Source organism: Anguilla rostrata, chromosome 3 (genome assembly GCF_018555375.3).
Source record: "Anguilla rostrata isolate EN2019 chromosome 3, ASM1855537v3, whole genome shotgun sequence".
Lineage (NCBI taxonomy): Eukaryota > Metazoa > Chordata > Actinopteri > Anguilliformes > Anguillidae > Anguilla > Anguilla rostrata.
Window position 1 is genome coordinate 56,645,715 of NC_057935.1, and position 15,272 is coordinate 56,660,986.

The 15,272-nt window shown below is 36.7% G+C and overlaps 2 protein-coding genes across 2 annotated transcripts in view; both read right to left on the bottom strand.

Annotated features, from left to right (window-relative positions):
* si:dkey-6n21.12 (schwannomin-interacting protein 1) overlaps nt 1-15,272 on the bottom strand; it is a 178,923-nt gene that overhangs the window by 142,771 nt on the left and 20,880 nt on the right. The window lies entirely within an intron of this gene.
* On the bottom strand, nt 97-5,266 carry serpine1 (serpin peptidase inhibitor, clade E (nexin, plasminogen activator inhibitor type 1), member 1). Its single transcript, XM_064328497.1, has 9 exons — nt 5,130-5,266; nt 3,831-4,072; nt 3,392-3,616; nt 3,023-3,217; nt 2,626-2,824; nt 2,356-2,456; nt 1,722-1,808; nt 1,308-1,391; nt 97-1,164 (listed from the first exon to the last, which is right to left on the bottom strand). The coding sequence occupies exons 2-9, from the start codon at nt 4,069-4,071 to the stop codon at nt 1,118-1,120; spliced, it is 1,179 nt and encodes a 392-aa protein (XP_064184567.1). The 5' UTR covers nt 4,072; nt 5,130-5,266; the 3' UTR covers nt 97-1,117.

Sequence of the window (15,272 nt, forward strand, 5' to 3'; positions counted from 1 at the left end):
TAGATGTGCATAATATCTACATGTATAAGGGTGTATGTATTCGAAATGGAAATGGGTATCACAATGGGCTTTAGATTCGATAACAGTATACGTACATAATGTATATAGTCAATTTATTTCCAGTTTAAATAAATATATAAATATATATAAAATATACAATTTTTGAAACATTTTCTTTCAACAAGAACCAGTATGAAAATAAACAAAATTATCAATAACAAAATGAAAAAAATACATACATCTCATTTTTTCTTCAGGTTACATTCAGTTGAATGAGCAGGTTTCAAATTGCTCTTTTCAAGCTTCAACTTCAAATACATATGAAACTAGTTCATGAATTACAAACAATCAGGATACACGTTTTCAGGAACAGAAGAATAAAAAAAATAGTGTTGGTTTTTGTTTCAGTATTCAAAGCCTCTTCTTGAAAGCACTCCTGTCAGTCCTGATTCCATAGAACCTCAAATCTCATCTTACTCCTACTTACAGTGCATTGTTTCAGAATCTTTCTTCTTCAGTTGCGTCTCTTAAAAATCAAATCATCTTGGTCATATGATGCCTTCATAAATAACATTAACAAAATAAACATTATAAAGACAAACCACTCTCTGATTATGAAAATATAGTCTCTCCCCCCTTGAATAAATGAATGAATACACTTAGTTGCACCTAGTTTTCCCTTAGTGACTTGGCCTGGTTTTAAAAAAAAATCATATTGATCTTACAAATTTTTAAAATGGCGACATATGACCATTGAATTTATCTTGTTTTTATCTTGTAAAAATAAATTGAATCATTGCAGTGGTTGCTCCCTGCATTGTATGTCTCTGCTAGGCAACAGGCATAAAAAGTATGACCAAATAAACTGTCTTGTGTAATAATTAGTTAATGATGGATAGAGAAAATTTCCTAGATGATAAAATGACCAAGAGGGAAAAAATGATAAAGAATACCTGTTCCCAACTGCACACACACCACGGGTAGTCACTACATATGGCTAATAATTCAAAATTAGAAATTTTTTGTTGTTTTGATAATTAGTAGTCTCAATGACAGATGTGCCTGTCAGTGGAATGTCTTTAATGTTTACTGATGGTCTGCATCTTGAGATTGGGGCCTAGTGTTGCTGAGGCTGGTTGACTTGACCCATAAACAGAACAGCACCTGAAATCGGCAAAAAGGAAAAATCTATGTTAGATGGAAAGAAAAATATTATGCAAGACAAAAAACAAATAGAAGTGAGGCAGGTCAGTCATATGGAAAGAGAAGAAATGAGGCTGGAGGAATAAAAGTATCTAGAAACACACCAGTGGGTTTGTGTTGGATAAGGAAGAGGAATGGTCGGTCCAAGGTTATCTCTTCAACAGCCATTCGTGAGAAGATGATAGCAGCTGAGGACACATAGGAAAGAGCAAAATCAATGACCATATACCACACTTTAGGACAGGATAATATTGCTCATTGGTGACCATGTGAATTGGTTGGGGTACATGACATGGCAAATATTTGTATATTTGACTTGCTAGTAAAAAGTGTAAGTGGTATAATCAAGCAGGCTTGACTACTGAATCTTCTAAATGCAAAATAATAAAATCAACATTTCAGAAGTTAAACTTTATAGACATTGCATTACATCAATGTAGTAATACAGGCAGTTCCTCCATGTTCTTGTGTTTCTGGTGTTTAAATAACAATAATGGCAGTGAGATGTATGACAATACCTGTGGCTGCAGAGCCCTTAGTCCCCTCTTCATCTACTTCAATCTTTGTCCTTTGGAGAACCTTTGACACACACAACGGCTCCTCAGCTGAAAAAGAGCATAGGTATTGGTGGGGGGGTTAGGTGAATGTAAACAAAGATAGCAAAGGATATACTAAATATATAGATCTCCTGAACACAGACAGGGAAGCAGAAGGGTGGGACGGGAGGCTGCAAACAGTATGAAGCAGGTAAAAACAGATTAATATGTCATCAGATAATATAAACAAAGAGTTAGACAAAGCGTAAAGCCTAAAACACACAACATGTCAACCCTAGCTTGTTGGTGTTAATGTTCTGATGACTGCTTAAAACACGCTCATGACAATATACATATGACATCTATACATATGACATTTAAGAAATATCTATTATCCATTTTAAATGTATTGATTCTGTCTATGAATTGCAAAGGCCATAAGATCATGAAGAGGAAGTGAGAAATCAAGTTATGAGACACCACTGGCCAGTATGAGGTCATGAGAGATGGAATAAGGGAGTCCAAAAAGACACCGAAGAGAGTTAGTGCAGCATTGGTTTCATAAAGCATAGAACTGTGGAAAACATACAGCTCCCTACATGGGCAGGACACTCACTGGTTATGCGTGAGAAGTCAGCATTCTTCTGGCTGAAGAGATTGCCCAGTCCCATCTGAGTGAGTGCAGGCTTCAGGTCCAGTTGTGTATCAATAGTGAACCTGGAGAGAATCATACACACAAATGAATATGATATAAATACAGGCTGAGATACCAAAATGGCTCATACTGACTTAGATGCCAAAAGGAGATACTGTGAAGCAAGATAAATACCCTAAATCAGCAGTGTTTTGTGATATTATAGCCCATAATCTTTTTTTAATTTCTCACCTGGGTAGTGCCAGCTGTCGATTGACTTTTCTCAGTCCGTTTCTCCACTGCTGCAGAGTTTTTCCTCCAAGTCCTTTGGTTAGAGCAGAAAGTGGTACATCTTCTTCAAAAGGAGACACTAGGAGCATGCTCAGGGAATCTCCTTCATAGGGAACCTCAATCACATCATAATCCACGCCATCTTCTGTCACAAAGTCACCTGTGAAGAGAAGGGGGGTAAATGTAGACTTGTAGAATGTAGAATTTTCTGTTTTGTATTCATATTGCAGATTATGGCAGTCTTCCTATCTGTTCTTATTTAATTAAGTTAACAAATAATACAGAAATACATCAAATTAGAAGAAAAATAGAAGAATAGCAAAAATAGCAAGATGGAAATCCAATGACCAACACTCACCATAGTTGAAGCGCTGGGTGATACTCATCATAGGCACAGGCACAGAGCTCCCATTGGCACAGTGGAAAAGTCTTTCCTGGGTCATTCGGGGGTCAAAGGGCACCTTCCAAAGGCCCCTGAAGTGGATGGCATTGAGCAATACCAGCCGAGTGTCCTCAGTGAGAGCGCCGGAGGAGAGGAAGTCAGGAATCATTCCTGAGAGAGAAGAAGAATATGATTACATCAACAATATGCACAAAGATTGTGATTGTGTGTGCGTGTGTGTGTGTGCGTGTGCGTGTGCGTGTGCGTGCACATGCTTGAGCACGTGTGTATGAGTTGATGTATATTACTGCATGAGTCAACAGCTGACACTGCAGCGGGTCACACCTTCTGTATAGTCAGCTACCCAGGCGTTGATAACTGCTAGGGCGGTCTCCGGCTCAGAAAAGTCCAGCTGATTTGGTGTGCTCTGGTAGGCTTTGCCTAACCCCCTGCGGAAGGATTTTTCCAGACTCAGCTTGCGATCCACCATCACCCCACTTATTAACTGCACTGCATCCTCTCTTGACAGGTCCCTCTGTATGAGACGTTGCTGTCGAGGCGCCCCGCGCTCTGAAGAAAGTAGAGAAGTGACATGGAGAGAAGGCAAAAAAAATCAACCACAGAGCAATTAATTAGCCTCTCAAGTCTAGTGGCATAGGTTAATGTACCATGTAATAAAGCCAGCCAGAATGTAGTGGGACTGTAGCGACCTTCATAGTCTTAAAGGACATTATTTTACAGTGTGATTGTGTAAATAATTTCTCCATTCTGCATTTGTACCTACCTTGCAAGGAGAAGCCCATACTAGATGTAAGGGCCTTCAGTGTGCTGCCAGATGCACCAAGCTGGGCCATTCCCAAGATACTTGAGATGCCATATGGGGAGAAAGCAAGATTCTGGTCGGGGGAGGAATGGGACACCTCAGAGAAGACTCGCAGTCCAAAATCTGTCTGTTTCTCCTGTAGGATGTTACATAGCCCCATCCGGCACAGGCATAAGGATATCCAGAGGAACACATACAGCATCCTGTGATGTGAGAAAGGGAGGCAAAGACAAACATATATAAGTATGTAATCTCTCTTAAGAACTGCAATTATATTTATATCTAAAAATAAGCCTGGATGTAGTAACCAACGACAAAAATAACGTTAAGGAAGATAATGTTCCAAGCAAAGATGTAGATGACCTTGATTTAAATAAATATGTTGATGTTACATGGTCCGCTTATGTTGTTCATTTCTGTGCCGGCTGTAGAATGCATTTGTGGAAGTGATCCAAGAAAAAGCATGTTTCTCATTATGCCGCTGCTGCAGCAGCTGTTTATGATTAACAGGAACGGTAAATCTGGGGTTATGAAACAACTGCATGAGGGGAAAATAAATCAAAGTCTTTCATAATCTCATTTTAATTTCTTTTTTTTCCACATGGAATGTCTAATGTGTAACATACATGCAATTTTACACCATTAAAAGTTAAAAAAAAAAATTTAAAGCAAAAAACACTTTCAACTTCCTTACACAAAAACTAAAATAAGCACTTTGGAAAAGTTATTAAACTCCGTTTTCTTTGAGAAATGTCTACAAAAAGTAGTATAATGACAGCATTTGTATGTGTCTGTGCCACTGCCTGGATTGTAAATAGCACACCCACCACTCAAGCGTCATTCCCTTTCAGATTTATTTGTTCACCTTGACTCATGACACTTCGCCTGAATTGTCAAATCACACTTTGCTGGCCAGCTTACTGGCAGCCAACAGAGACGTTCTGTTATATTCAGCTGTACGTAATAGGTTTATACTTTTTAAGGGACAGCACAGTGAATAATGGCAAAAAACTAGATTTTAATAAGGCACAATAGCATTTTTCACTTATGTTGATGTACTTGTCAGAGTAACTTCAATAATATTATATTATAAATTCAAAATGTTAATGGGTATTAATAGTAAAATTAATTTTGTTGCATAATAAATGTATATTACAACAATTTAAACTGTTTTAAACAAGAAAAATCCACTCCTTTAAAACATGCAACATGATGAAAAGGAATCTGAAGTAAAACTGAATGTATTGTAAGAGGCTTTACCTTGTGGTTGAATAGCTGACTTATAGGTCTGAGAAAATTTCAGTGTTTGCAGTCCAGTCTTCCTTCTATGTTAGACAAGCACTAGTACAGTCTGAGTTTGCTGGCTATATATAGAGGCACACTACCCCGAGACTCCTCCCCCCCAGACAAGCACAGAAGTCATTAGTGTGCATGAAGTCATCTTAGTGTCTGATATAGCCCCCTCCCACCCCCTTCCTCCCCCAGGCTTATACACACATACACATGAAAACACAGACATCTTTTTTTGTAAACTGACGTCTTTTTAAAAAATATGTTCAGTCATGGGTTTCCTCAATGGGGCTTTCACACATCAATGGGAAAGCTTGCCTGACCTCACTCCCACTCTTAGAATTGAAAATCAACATTCTTTCATCTGTGACTGTCTAAATTTTGGCCAGTTTTTTCAATGCGCCTAGTTTCCATTCACAATATTGTGCCAGTAACCCCTTCTCAGCCCCTATTGCTCTCTGTTTCTTTCTGATGATGTGACTAATGCATCAGCATACCAGAAATCTTCCAGTACTGCCAACATTACATGTCATAGTATTCACACGGGCTTTCTGCATGTCCAGAGAGACAAACAAAGACAAGAGAAGGAGCATAAAGGACCGGAAGGAGATTTCTCATTAAATGAATATATATATATATATATATATATATATATATATATATATATATATATATAAAAATAAAAAAAATTATTTAGTCCCACACTTAGAGATGTAATATATAGTTTATTTAGAGACAGTGCTGTGTATCTGAACTCACAGTGCATCACCATATGGGGGTGCAGCGTGCTCTCCCAAGGGATCAAGAGGTTTTATAGTGATATATGGTAGTCGTATAAACATTTGTCTTGTATTATGCCTATAGGCAAGAATGTTTTTTTTTTTCAAACAAATATTACTTCTAATTTCATAATCATAAGGCTGTGATTAGATTATAGCATTATATTGTGGCTAGGCAAGTAACAGGTGCCTGTAGCTATGGTAAACTGAATGAGCATATGCAAAAACACTGGATATATGAAGACAAAACACATACAAGCCAGCTTCAGCATATTCCATCAACATTGGTCCTTGTTGTACCCCCCTACATGCAAGATACAAAGTTTCAATTAGTATTTTTCCATTAATAAAAATCATTCAGAAATATATGAAAAAAATTACACACTAACGAAAACAGATATTTGGCATAGAGATACATCACACCACCCCAGATATTCCCCCATAACACACCAGGGTGTGGATAAAATAATGGAAACTCACTTTTTTTTAAAGGGCTTAGACCTGGATTCAAATGAATGCTACTTATACAATATATATCTAATATAATCTGTTTGAAACTAATACTGGCCAGAAATGTGTTTGGTACAAAAGGCAAGACAGGTCTGATGCATCAGTTGGTTATAGTTGGTTATTTGCTTTAGACAGCCAGTAATATACAGTGGGAGGGAGGCTCGCCCTTGAGAAGTTAGCCACAACTATACAATGGGTCACAGTGCGTCCTGTTCCCAAACTTTGAGCAAGGATACTGGCCAGCAACACATATCTCCCTGCATAAAGAGGATGAAGTGGTATTTTTCACTCAAAGAAGGCCTCTATTCCTTGTGAGAAATTAACATTGAATCACCAAAAAAGAAAATATAAATGAAACACCCTGCACTGAGATTATTCCACAACATGTGTGTTCATAGGGATTTATCTATACAAACATATATATACTTTGGGCAAGATCACCTTATGTAAAAAATAATTTCCAGACTGAAGTAACCTGCTCAGACAAGCATAAATAAGAAGGTGAGATCTCAAAGTTTTCCATGATATCAGATCCCCACCCATCTCCATGGAAACCAGTAACGAGTGGTGAAATCAAGGCACCAAACCATGAAGTGAAATAAAGAGAGAAAGTGAAATGAAAAGCACAAGGAACTGATGTCATGATGGATGAAGTTTTAATAGCCGTTTTTTTTTTAACTGTTGATGTTCTGTGTACACTGTAATGTGTTCCGTTTAAGTTAATAACCTAGTTACATCATCACATAAACACAAGAACATTCAGCCACTATAGACTGCATTACAGCTTATTGTATCTCAATGCCTCATCAACTGTTTCATTAAACACATGAGTGTTGTGTAAGGCTGTTCATACTCTTAATACTCTTTCACACAAACATTCGCAAGCAAGTTTTCCAAAAGTGCCCCTCTAATTAGATTTGTTTGTATAGGACTAATTAAATCTGTCTTGTTTAATACACCCATGGTGTTTATAATTAAATTGTATGTAAAGACAACTGTGTTATTTAGAAAACTGAAATGTGATGCTTTGCAATAGTGTTGTCAAAGAACTCACAAATCATTATCCTCCTGCATTGACTTGGGGCATTCCTTATTTGGTTGTGAATGGATTGGGGACACCCACTACATTCCACATCAGGATGAGCAAGGGAATTCACTTTGGAACACAGAGTAGTCACTGTAACCCTGGGCAACAGACCAGGACCACACTGGAAAAACAATTAACCAAAGTTACGCTCACGTACACATGGGAACATAATCTGGAGAAAAGCCAAGTGTTTTTTTAATGCAACTCAGTTTTTGTGAGTTTTTTATGAAAGACCTTTTAAACATCAGGCCTCAGCTTCTAATTTTCTTAAGCTGGCCAGGATACATCATTATTTTTATAGACATAATGAAATAATTAAAGTGGTTTTAGTATGTTTGTGTCAAGCATCATCTCATCAGACCAGACAGATGTGTCTCTATCACTGTCTGAACTTTTCTCTCATTTCTTCAAAGCAAGCCTCTGCGATTTCATGACACATAAGTTTAAGGTGAATTCATTTCCCCTTGTTTTGAAATAAAGGCTTGAAATCTAGTGTGTGTCAAGAAAACGTCCTATTTTTTTCTACATTGTGTTGGCATACACATCACACAGGAGAAAGACTGTGACTAAATCATTTTAGTGAAGGTGACAAAGCAGCCCAATCTGAGAATCATCGATGAGTAACATTAAAGAAAAAAGGGGGGATAAAAAGTGTGTGTGTGTGTGTGTGTGTTCGAGGTGGGGGGTGTCCGATCCAAAGATTCTGTATACTTTAATACTGCTGATCATATCTCATCCTGTCTGAATTCTGTATATTGTTTAACAGATTTTATAATAAAAATAATGATGACAAAAAATAACCCAGTTGCTGACTGAGAGAATACATTTACAGTACACTCAAATTCCTATTAAATGTTAGGTAGTGAAAGTGCATAAACGTCCTCTAACTCCAGTGAGAAAGCACCACATTCCCTGAGAAACCATCATGTGTCAGTGATAACACGGTCATTCATCATGGTGACTCGTGCATGGCTACCGTGTGTTACCCCCATGCTGAACATCAATGCATGCACACACACACTCATTCACATACACAGACACACACACAGACATTCTTTATTTATTCTCTTTTTTAATGATTTTTCTTCCAGTTCTCAAATATTTCCATTCTATTAATGTATTTTCTACCTAATATTTTAATACCCAGCCTTCTGTTTCTCCAATCTGTCCTAATACACGAAGAATCTACAGTTTTCTTGTGCAATGCTCACAATTGCACTTAGTGAAAGTACAGAGGCAGAGTATTGCCACATAACTTGTTGGGTAATTTCAACTTGGATGGACATTTCACAAGCAGGACAGCTCAAAATGAATGTTTCAGAACTGGACTTCCCATGAAAAGTAACATGATCAATCAGTATTTTAACTACCTCAGTCACTATTTTAACTATTTTAAGTACCTATTGGCAAAATTGTTGCAATGATATTCTATGGTCGATCTTAACAAAAATGCTTTTCAAAACAAACCCCAGATTGACCTCACAGCTAAATACACATACCCTGGTTTATTTTTAGAGTTAAGCTATCATGAACTTTAACTCACCAAACCATTCTTGTGAAAAAGAAAACAAATTCAGCATTTTAACTGTGAATCATCATACACAATATTGATTGAATTCAGGCCAATCAATGTCTGCTCAAGTCAAGTCTAGTCAAGATTCCTGCTGCATGGTGTAGAATTATGTTACATATAATAATTTAATTGTGTTTGTGTCTCAAATATTTTATTTCTCTATTATTAACAAGTGTAATGTTTTAAGGAAGGATCACATTTACTAAACAATGTCATGTTGTATTTATTTTCCACCACAGTGGGCTCCACTTCTCCCTCTTGGTTATTAATGAAGTTACTGTCAACAGCAAGCAAACAAACACACACACACACACACACACACACACACAAATAAACAAACATGTACACATACGTTGCCATAGTAAAGACTTTTGTTATTGCTATGGTCACCAGTGCAAAGGGGTCAAAGGTATGGGCAATGCATTTGAGAAGGGAAGCTGGTGTGTGATGACTGGTGAATAAAGGAAGTGAAAGGTTGCAGAAAATGAAAGCCTGTGGAAAGATTCTGAGATGAGCCATTTGTTCCGTGGCTGCTGTCTATGTGTCCTCTGTGCTGTAATCTCACCCACTCACTTCAACTCCAAGATTCACCCCATATGGTAAAGCTTATGAGAACAACCATTTGTGTAAACTCCAGAGCCAACCAAAGATTAATGTTTTGTTCCAGCTTTTTTTTTTTTTTTTTGGAATAATGTCTGAAATTAATTAGACTTTCATTTTTAAGCATCACTTTCAGTTTAAAAAACAATTATGCCAAACCTTGGAATACCCTATCACATCTGTAGTCCTTTCCCATTGCTGCAATATCCCCCATAAACTGAGGAGAATACCAACTGGCAAACACATCTTTCAAATGCATGTAGTCAACCATGGCTTCATTTCATTCTGCTCTGCTGCAGGCATTGTGCTGCAGGGCTGCATTACTTACATAACTGGCACAGACAGGATGCAAATGCCTGATCGACCAGAGGAGCTGATCTTACGCAATGAGATGTGCGGGGGCCTAATGTGAATATACTGAAAATGACTGCCTCACTTGGACTCAACAGCCCTATAATTTTACTTTAATGGTCTTTCAAGCTACGGTCTATCAGACTTTCAGATACAAGGAATTTCCCGTTTTAACTTGATGTTCCGAGAACCGCGTTCCCAAGGCTACCTCAAATAACGTACTGTGTATGACCCACAGGCCACCATAGAGAATGAGGTCACTGCATAATTTGACTGATTACAACATGCATAAGTTCACATGTTGTTTTTATAAACATTTTTTTTATCAACAATATCAGCAAATTGAAAGCAATTTTTTTATTAAAAAAGAACAGAATGTAAACTATTTTCCAAATCCAAATAGATATTTCAAAAATTCAATAACCATTTTTAGCTGCGGTTCAGCTCAGGGATATACGCAACCTTCCACACATTTCCCTGTTTGTATCCCTGAAAAACATTGTCTATTTTTATTTTCATTTCTGTGAACTTGTGGTAGGGGTGCCAAATATGATTAGCGTCAGGAAGCGAACAAAGAGCCACAAGGGAAAAAACATTTCCTGCCCCCCCCAGACAGAATTTCAATGGTGTTACATGTCTTCCATCAGGAAGACTGTAAGATAGCTGGATGTGTCTGGAATGCAACAGACAAGTCAACTCATGAACAGTCATCTGACTTTTTTTTGTGCTTGACATTTCCCAAAAATGGAAATTAGCTTAGGTAGGTGTCAGCAGAACATTTTGAATGACCAAAAAATGTATATTTAGCAGAAAGACATATATCTTACCTTTCTCAGACACACACAGTTATCGCAAGATTGTGGCATGAATTCTTGCACCAAGAACATGAGTACAGTCATATACAAATGAGTGATATCTCGACTGGGTTAAAAAACATTTCATAAGGAAAGTCTCGCCATACAGAAATTGAATACAGAAGAGCAGATGAAAAGAGTTGGCCCTGGTCAAACTGGCCAAAAATGAAATAATAAAATCTGTGATTTGCCTTGAAGTACAGTGCACACATAAATAAATAGCGATATCAGAGAGGGGAGGAGCATAACAGATGAAGAGAAAATACATAAATTAAATAAAACCAAGGTTGAAAAGTTTCAGCTTACTGAATTTCAGTACAATTATATTATAATATAATAAATTAATTACTAATGAAATACAATATAAATTATACATATTCATTCTTCTCAGGATAACTTTTTGAACATACCAGGAATGTTCATGTATTCATGCATAAATGCCCTAGGCATTTAAAGTGTTGCTGCTAAATTAACATCTTTTACATTATATTTCTCACTGTAATTGGTTACATATTCATATGTAACAGTAAAGTAATTGATATAATATGTACAGAATCATTTTATATGGTAGCTCAGCTACCATATAAAACTCTATATATGCTCAAACTCTATTGTACAGAAAAAACATTATAATTTTGAATCAGATGTCTTTTGAATCAGATGTGTTAATTTTGAATCAGATGCTGTACCAAAAAAGTCAGCCTGGCCAAATTAGCCAGATTGGGTCATTTCAAAAAGGTGATTACATGTGAGAATATTCATAAAAGTCATGAAAGTAGTCCTTTCATAATATGTGCCTTGTATCTTGTCAATCTATACCACAAGACAGGAGTTTGTGTAGCTGTCATTGTCTCACTGTCAGTTCTGCTGTCTGCACTGAAAATTGAAATCAAAATCAACTACTTGATGTGTTTGATTGTGAGAATAGCTAGACATATGAAGTCATACCAGAGTACTGGAAAAACTGTGCCTGTCTGTAGATTGGCCACTGTCTGAGACATACTGAAAGACATTATCAAAGCCATTTCTTTTATCAGCAAAAATATCTCAGGCTGCTTGAATATGCAGAAACTTTGAAATACATCCTTCTAAACAAATATGAATGTTTCAGCCATCTTGCTGAAGAAATTGTTGACTTGAAATGCCTACCTGATTGGTTGGCCTAAGTGCAAGGCAGGAGAAATGGGAAGCTTGTGTATAAATGTAAATGCCATGAAAACAAAAACAATGTTGGTTTCAGTTTGATATATCTATGCATGCATCCACAACCACCTTCCCTTCCTCATTGATGGATTCTTCCAGCTAACTGGTGTATGAATGTCACAGGATGTGAGTGGTGATTGCCATGAGCACTGAGCAGGTTCAGTGGTACAGTTTTTCAGCAAATATTCTGTAATACAGGCTAAATGTAAATAAAGACGTCTGGATAGATTGCCATCTATCCTGTCCTGTGTGAGCCTGTCTTCATTTGTGGTAAATAAGGGAGAGGCTGCGGTTAACCGTATGTGTACAGACTATGGTGCTGTACCTTTCATCCAGTTGCACGCTCACATTGTAAGTCAGACGCACACGCCCAAGTTGTTACATAACATGTCCAGATCTGGCACACAGATCTAATCTGGCACACCTGGGCCAGACGCTGCCAATGAAGCTTAGTCTCCTTCCCCTCTCCTGCCACATTGCCCTCTCTCTTAGTAGACACTCACCCTCAGTACCTGCAGTGCCTTTACAGTATGTGAGTCAGAGTCAGGTCATGGTACATTGACTATGCTAGGCTTGGCTTGGCTAATGAGTCAGCAGAGCAGTCTGCCTTTCAGTGCAAGAGTGAGAATCACTTTATCACAGAACCTCTACACCAGTTACACAATAACTGTCTGAAATAATAAATAAACAAACAACAGGAACAACAGCCAGGAAAAAGTAATTACATGCACATTTTCAGTCCAGGATGCAAGACTACAGTACGTAATTATCCATTAATTACAACCATTAGTAAGCAAGCCTTACTTCCTCTCTCAGAAACATTAAAATGGGCACTGTTCAAATATTAGATTAACATTATTGTGATTTCTTTTAAAATGTTGAAACAGTTAACAAAAGTTTTGTAAAAGATGAATATATATATATATATATATATATATATATATATATATATATATAATTTTCCAAGAGGATTTAACATATGGGATCATTATGTGAGAAAATTATCAAGCTTTGCCCTAAGGACAGAGCACACTACCATATAACAAATAACTCCATTTTCATTTTATAACTGCAGTGTGATGTAGACCCACCCTGTTGACTTGCATGCTTGTTCTGTTGAACCATTCGGAAAAACTGAGCCTTGCATGAAGACCCACTCCGAATCATCAGTTTGCACTGAAGTGCTGAGTCAGTCTTCCTCCTCCCTCCCACTGAGGAGCACCTCTGGGGAAGAGTAAAAACCCATGATTCATATTAATGGATTGGTTGTGGATCAAAATGGGAGTGAAAAATGATCATATACTTAAAATATGTACTTTTGACTACACAGAACACTGGGTCCCCTGTGACTCTTCACTTTATAGGGCGACTCTTTATAGACTGAAAAAGGACCAGCTGCTTACCTTATGAGAAAATAAATTCTTGCTGTGATGTAAAGCTCCCACAATATCTATTTCATTCTTTAATAATAATGCATCATTTATTCTGGTTAGTTTAGATTATTGTGCAGTTTTTTTTTTAAACTTTTGCATTTCTTTTTACCGTGAACTTAAAACAATGGATGTGCATGTTTTTGTTTTTCACCTTGAAAATCATGTCACCTTAAAGTGAATCACACCACCTCTCTCTTCCTCATGTTATCCTGCTTTCCAACCTCTTGAACATTTTTCTCTCTTCCCCGTATTAGTGTCGTGCATAATATAAAAATTCTGACACTGTGAGGAAATTCTCTCTCTTGTTTTTTCCCTTTCCCCTATTGCTCATACAAATCTTACAAAAACCCATTGTCCAGAAACATCTGCAAAACATCCCAGTCTTCCAAGTGATACACAACTATTCAGATTTCCTATTAATTATTTTGACATAAAGGTTGCCTCTTTGGCTAATTTGTAATAGGAATAGGAATAAGAAGGAAGGAGATAAAACAAATAAGTGGAATAAACTTGCGGACAACAATATATAGAATACATACCAAATAAAGAACAGTGTCATCAAACGTAGTTGCAGATATCAATAAACATGTTAATACTCTCAGATGTGATACATTCTACGTCATTTGTGTATGCAAGTAATGTACTTAACTTCTAACACTACAGAGATAGTGGGCCATACTTTTGTGTCCTACCATTGAAAATTACATATCACAACTTTAAATGTCACATTGCTGTTTGGATTTATGACATCATGAAAAAAAAAATGAAGGACAAAAAATGAAGGACTCCCTCCAGATTTTGCCCAGCTGCACTCAATTTACATTCTGGAATAGTTTCAGGAGACATGCTTTGGGATAAGAACCAATGCTTACCAGATACATTCAGTCGTGAGATGGATGGGTTTTTGTGATGAGTGGAGAGAGTAAAATCCACCCTGCTGCCTAAGTCATTAGAACAATGTTTACTCAGCAACTGTGGAAAGATATTTGAAATAGTTGTAATTAAAAATCAATTCAAAATTGAATTAAAAGCATCAATGATCACATTAGCATGTTTAGCTGTGTGAAGAATGGTCCAGCTTCTTCCCTTTTCAATCACACATCCTGTTGTGTTACAGTATATGCAATGCTGTGTGAACATGGATTAGCAATACAAAGGTAATGCTTCTAGCCAAAACAAACACTGGTTTGTTTGCTTCCTGGTTTCCTATAATATAGACTGGATATAAAAATGACCTTGATTTACAATTTATTCTGGTAACAGCCCAAGTATTTGCAAACTGAAACATTTAAAAATGTTTATAAAGCCATTGGTACTATAAGATATACATGGAAAAACTCTGGATAGAACTGGATAAAAATTCATGAAATATCAGATTGTCAAAAGTGACTTGCTTTTACAGCATTTTTGCCTGTTTGAGCTTATGTAGAAGTAATTCAATTCTGTGTCGGAAAAAAAACACATTTTATAAAAAATAAGCATACAAAAGTGACACATAGTAGATCGCCCACTACATTAGGACATTAAATCCAAACTACAAGCATTTTCACCTGTAAAATTAGAAAAATAATTAAAGTATGAACTCAATGAAGTAGTAAAGTTATATATAATACAGTATACAAAACATTGTATATGATATTGGTATATTCACTCAGTTAAGGTGATATTTTATATCACTTTTGTATGTGTACTTTTGTATAAAATAATTGAGTATATAGTTTCG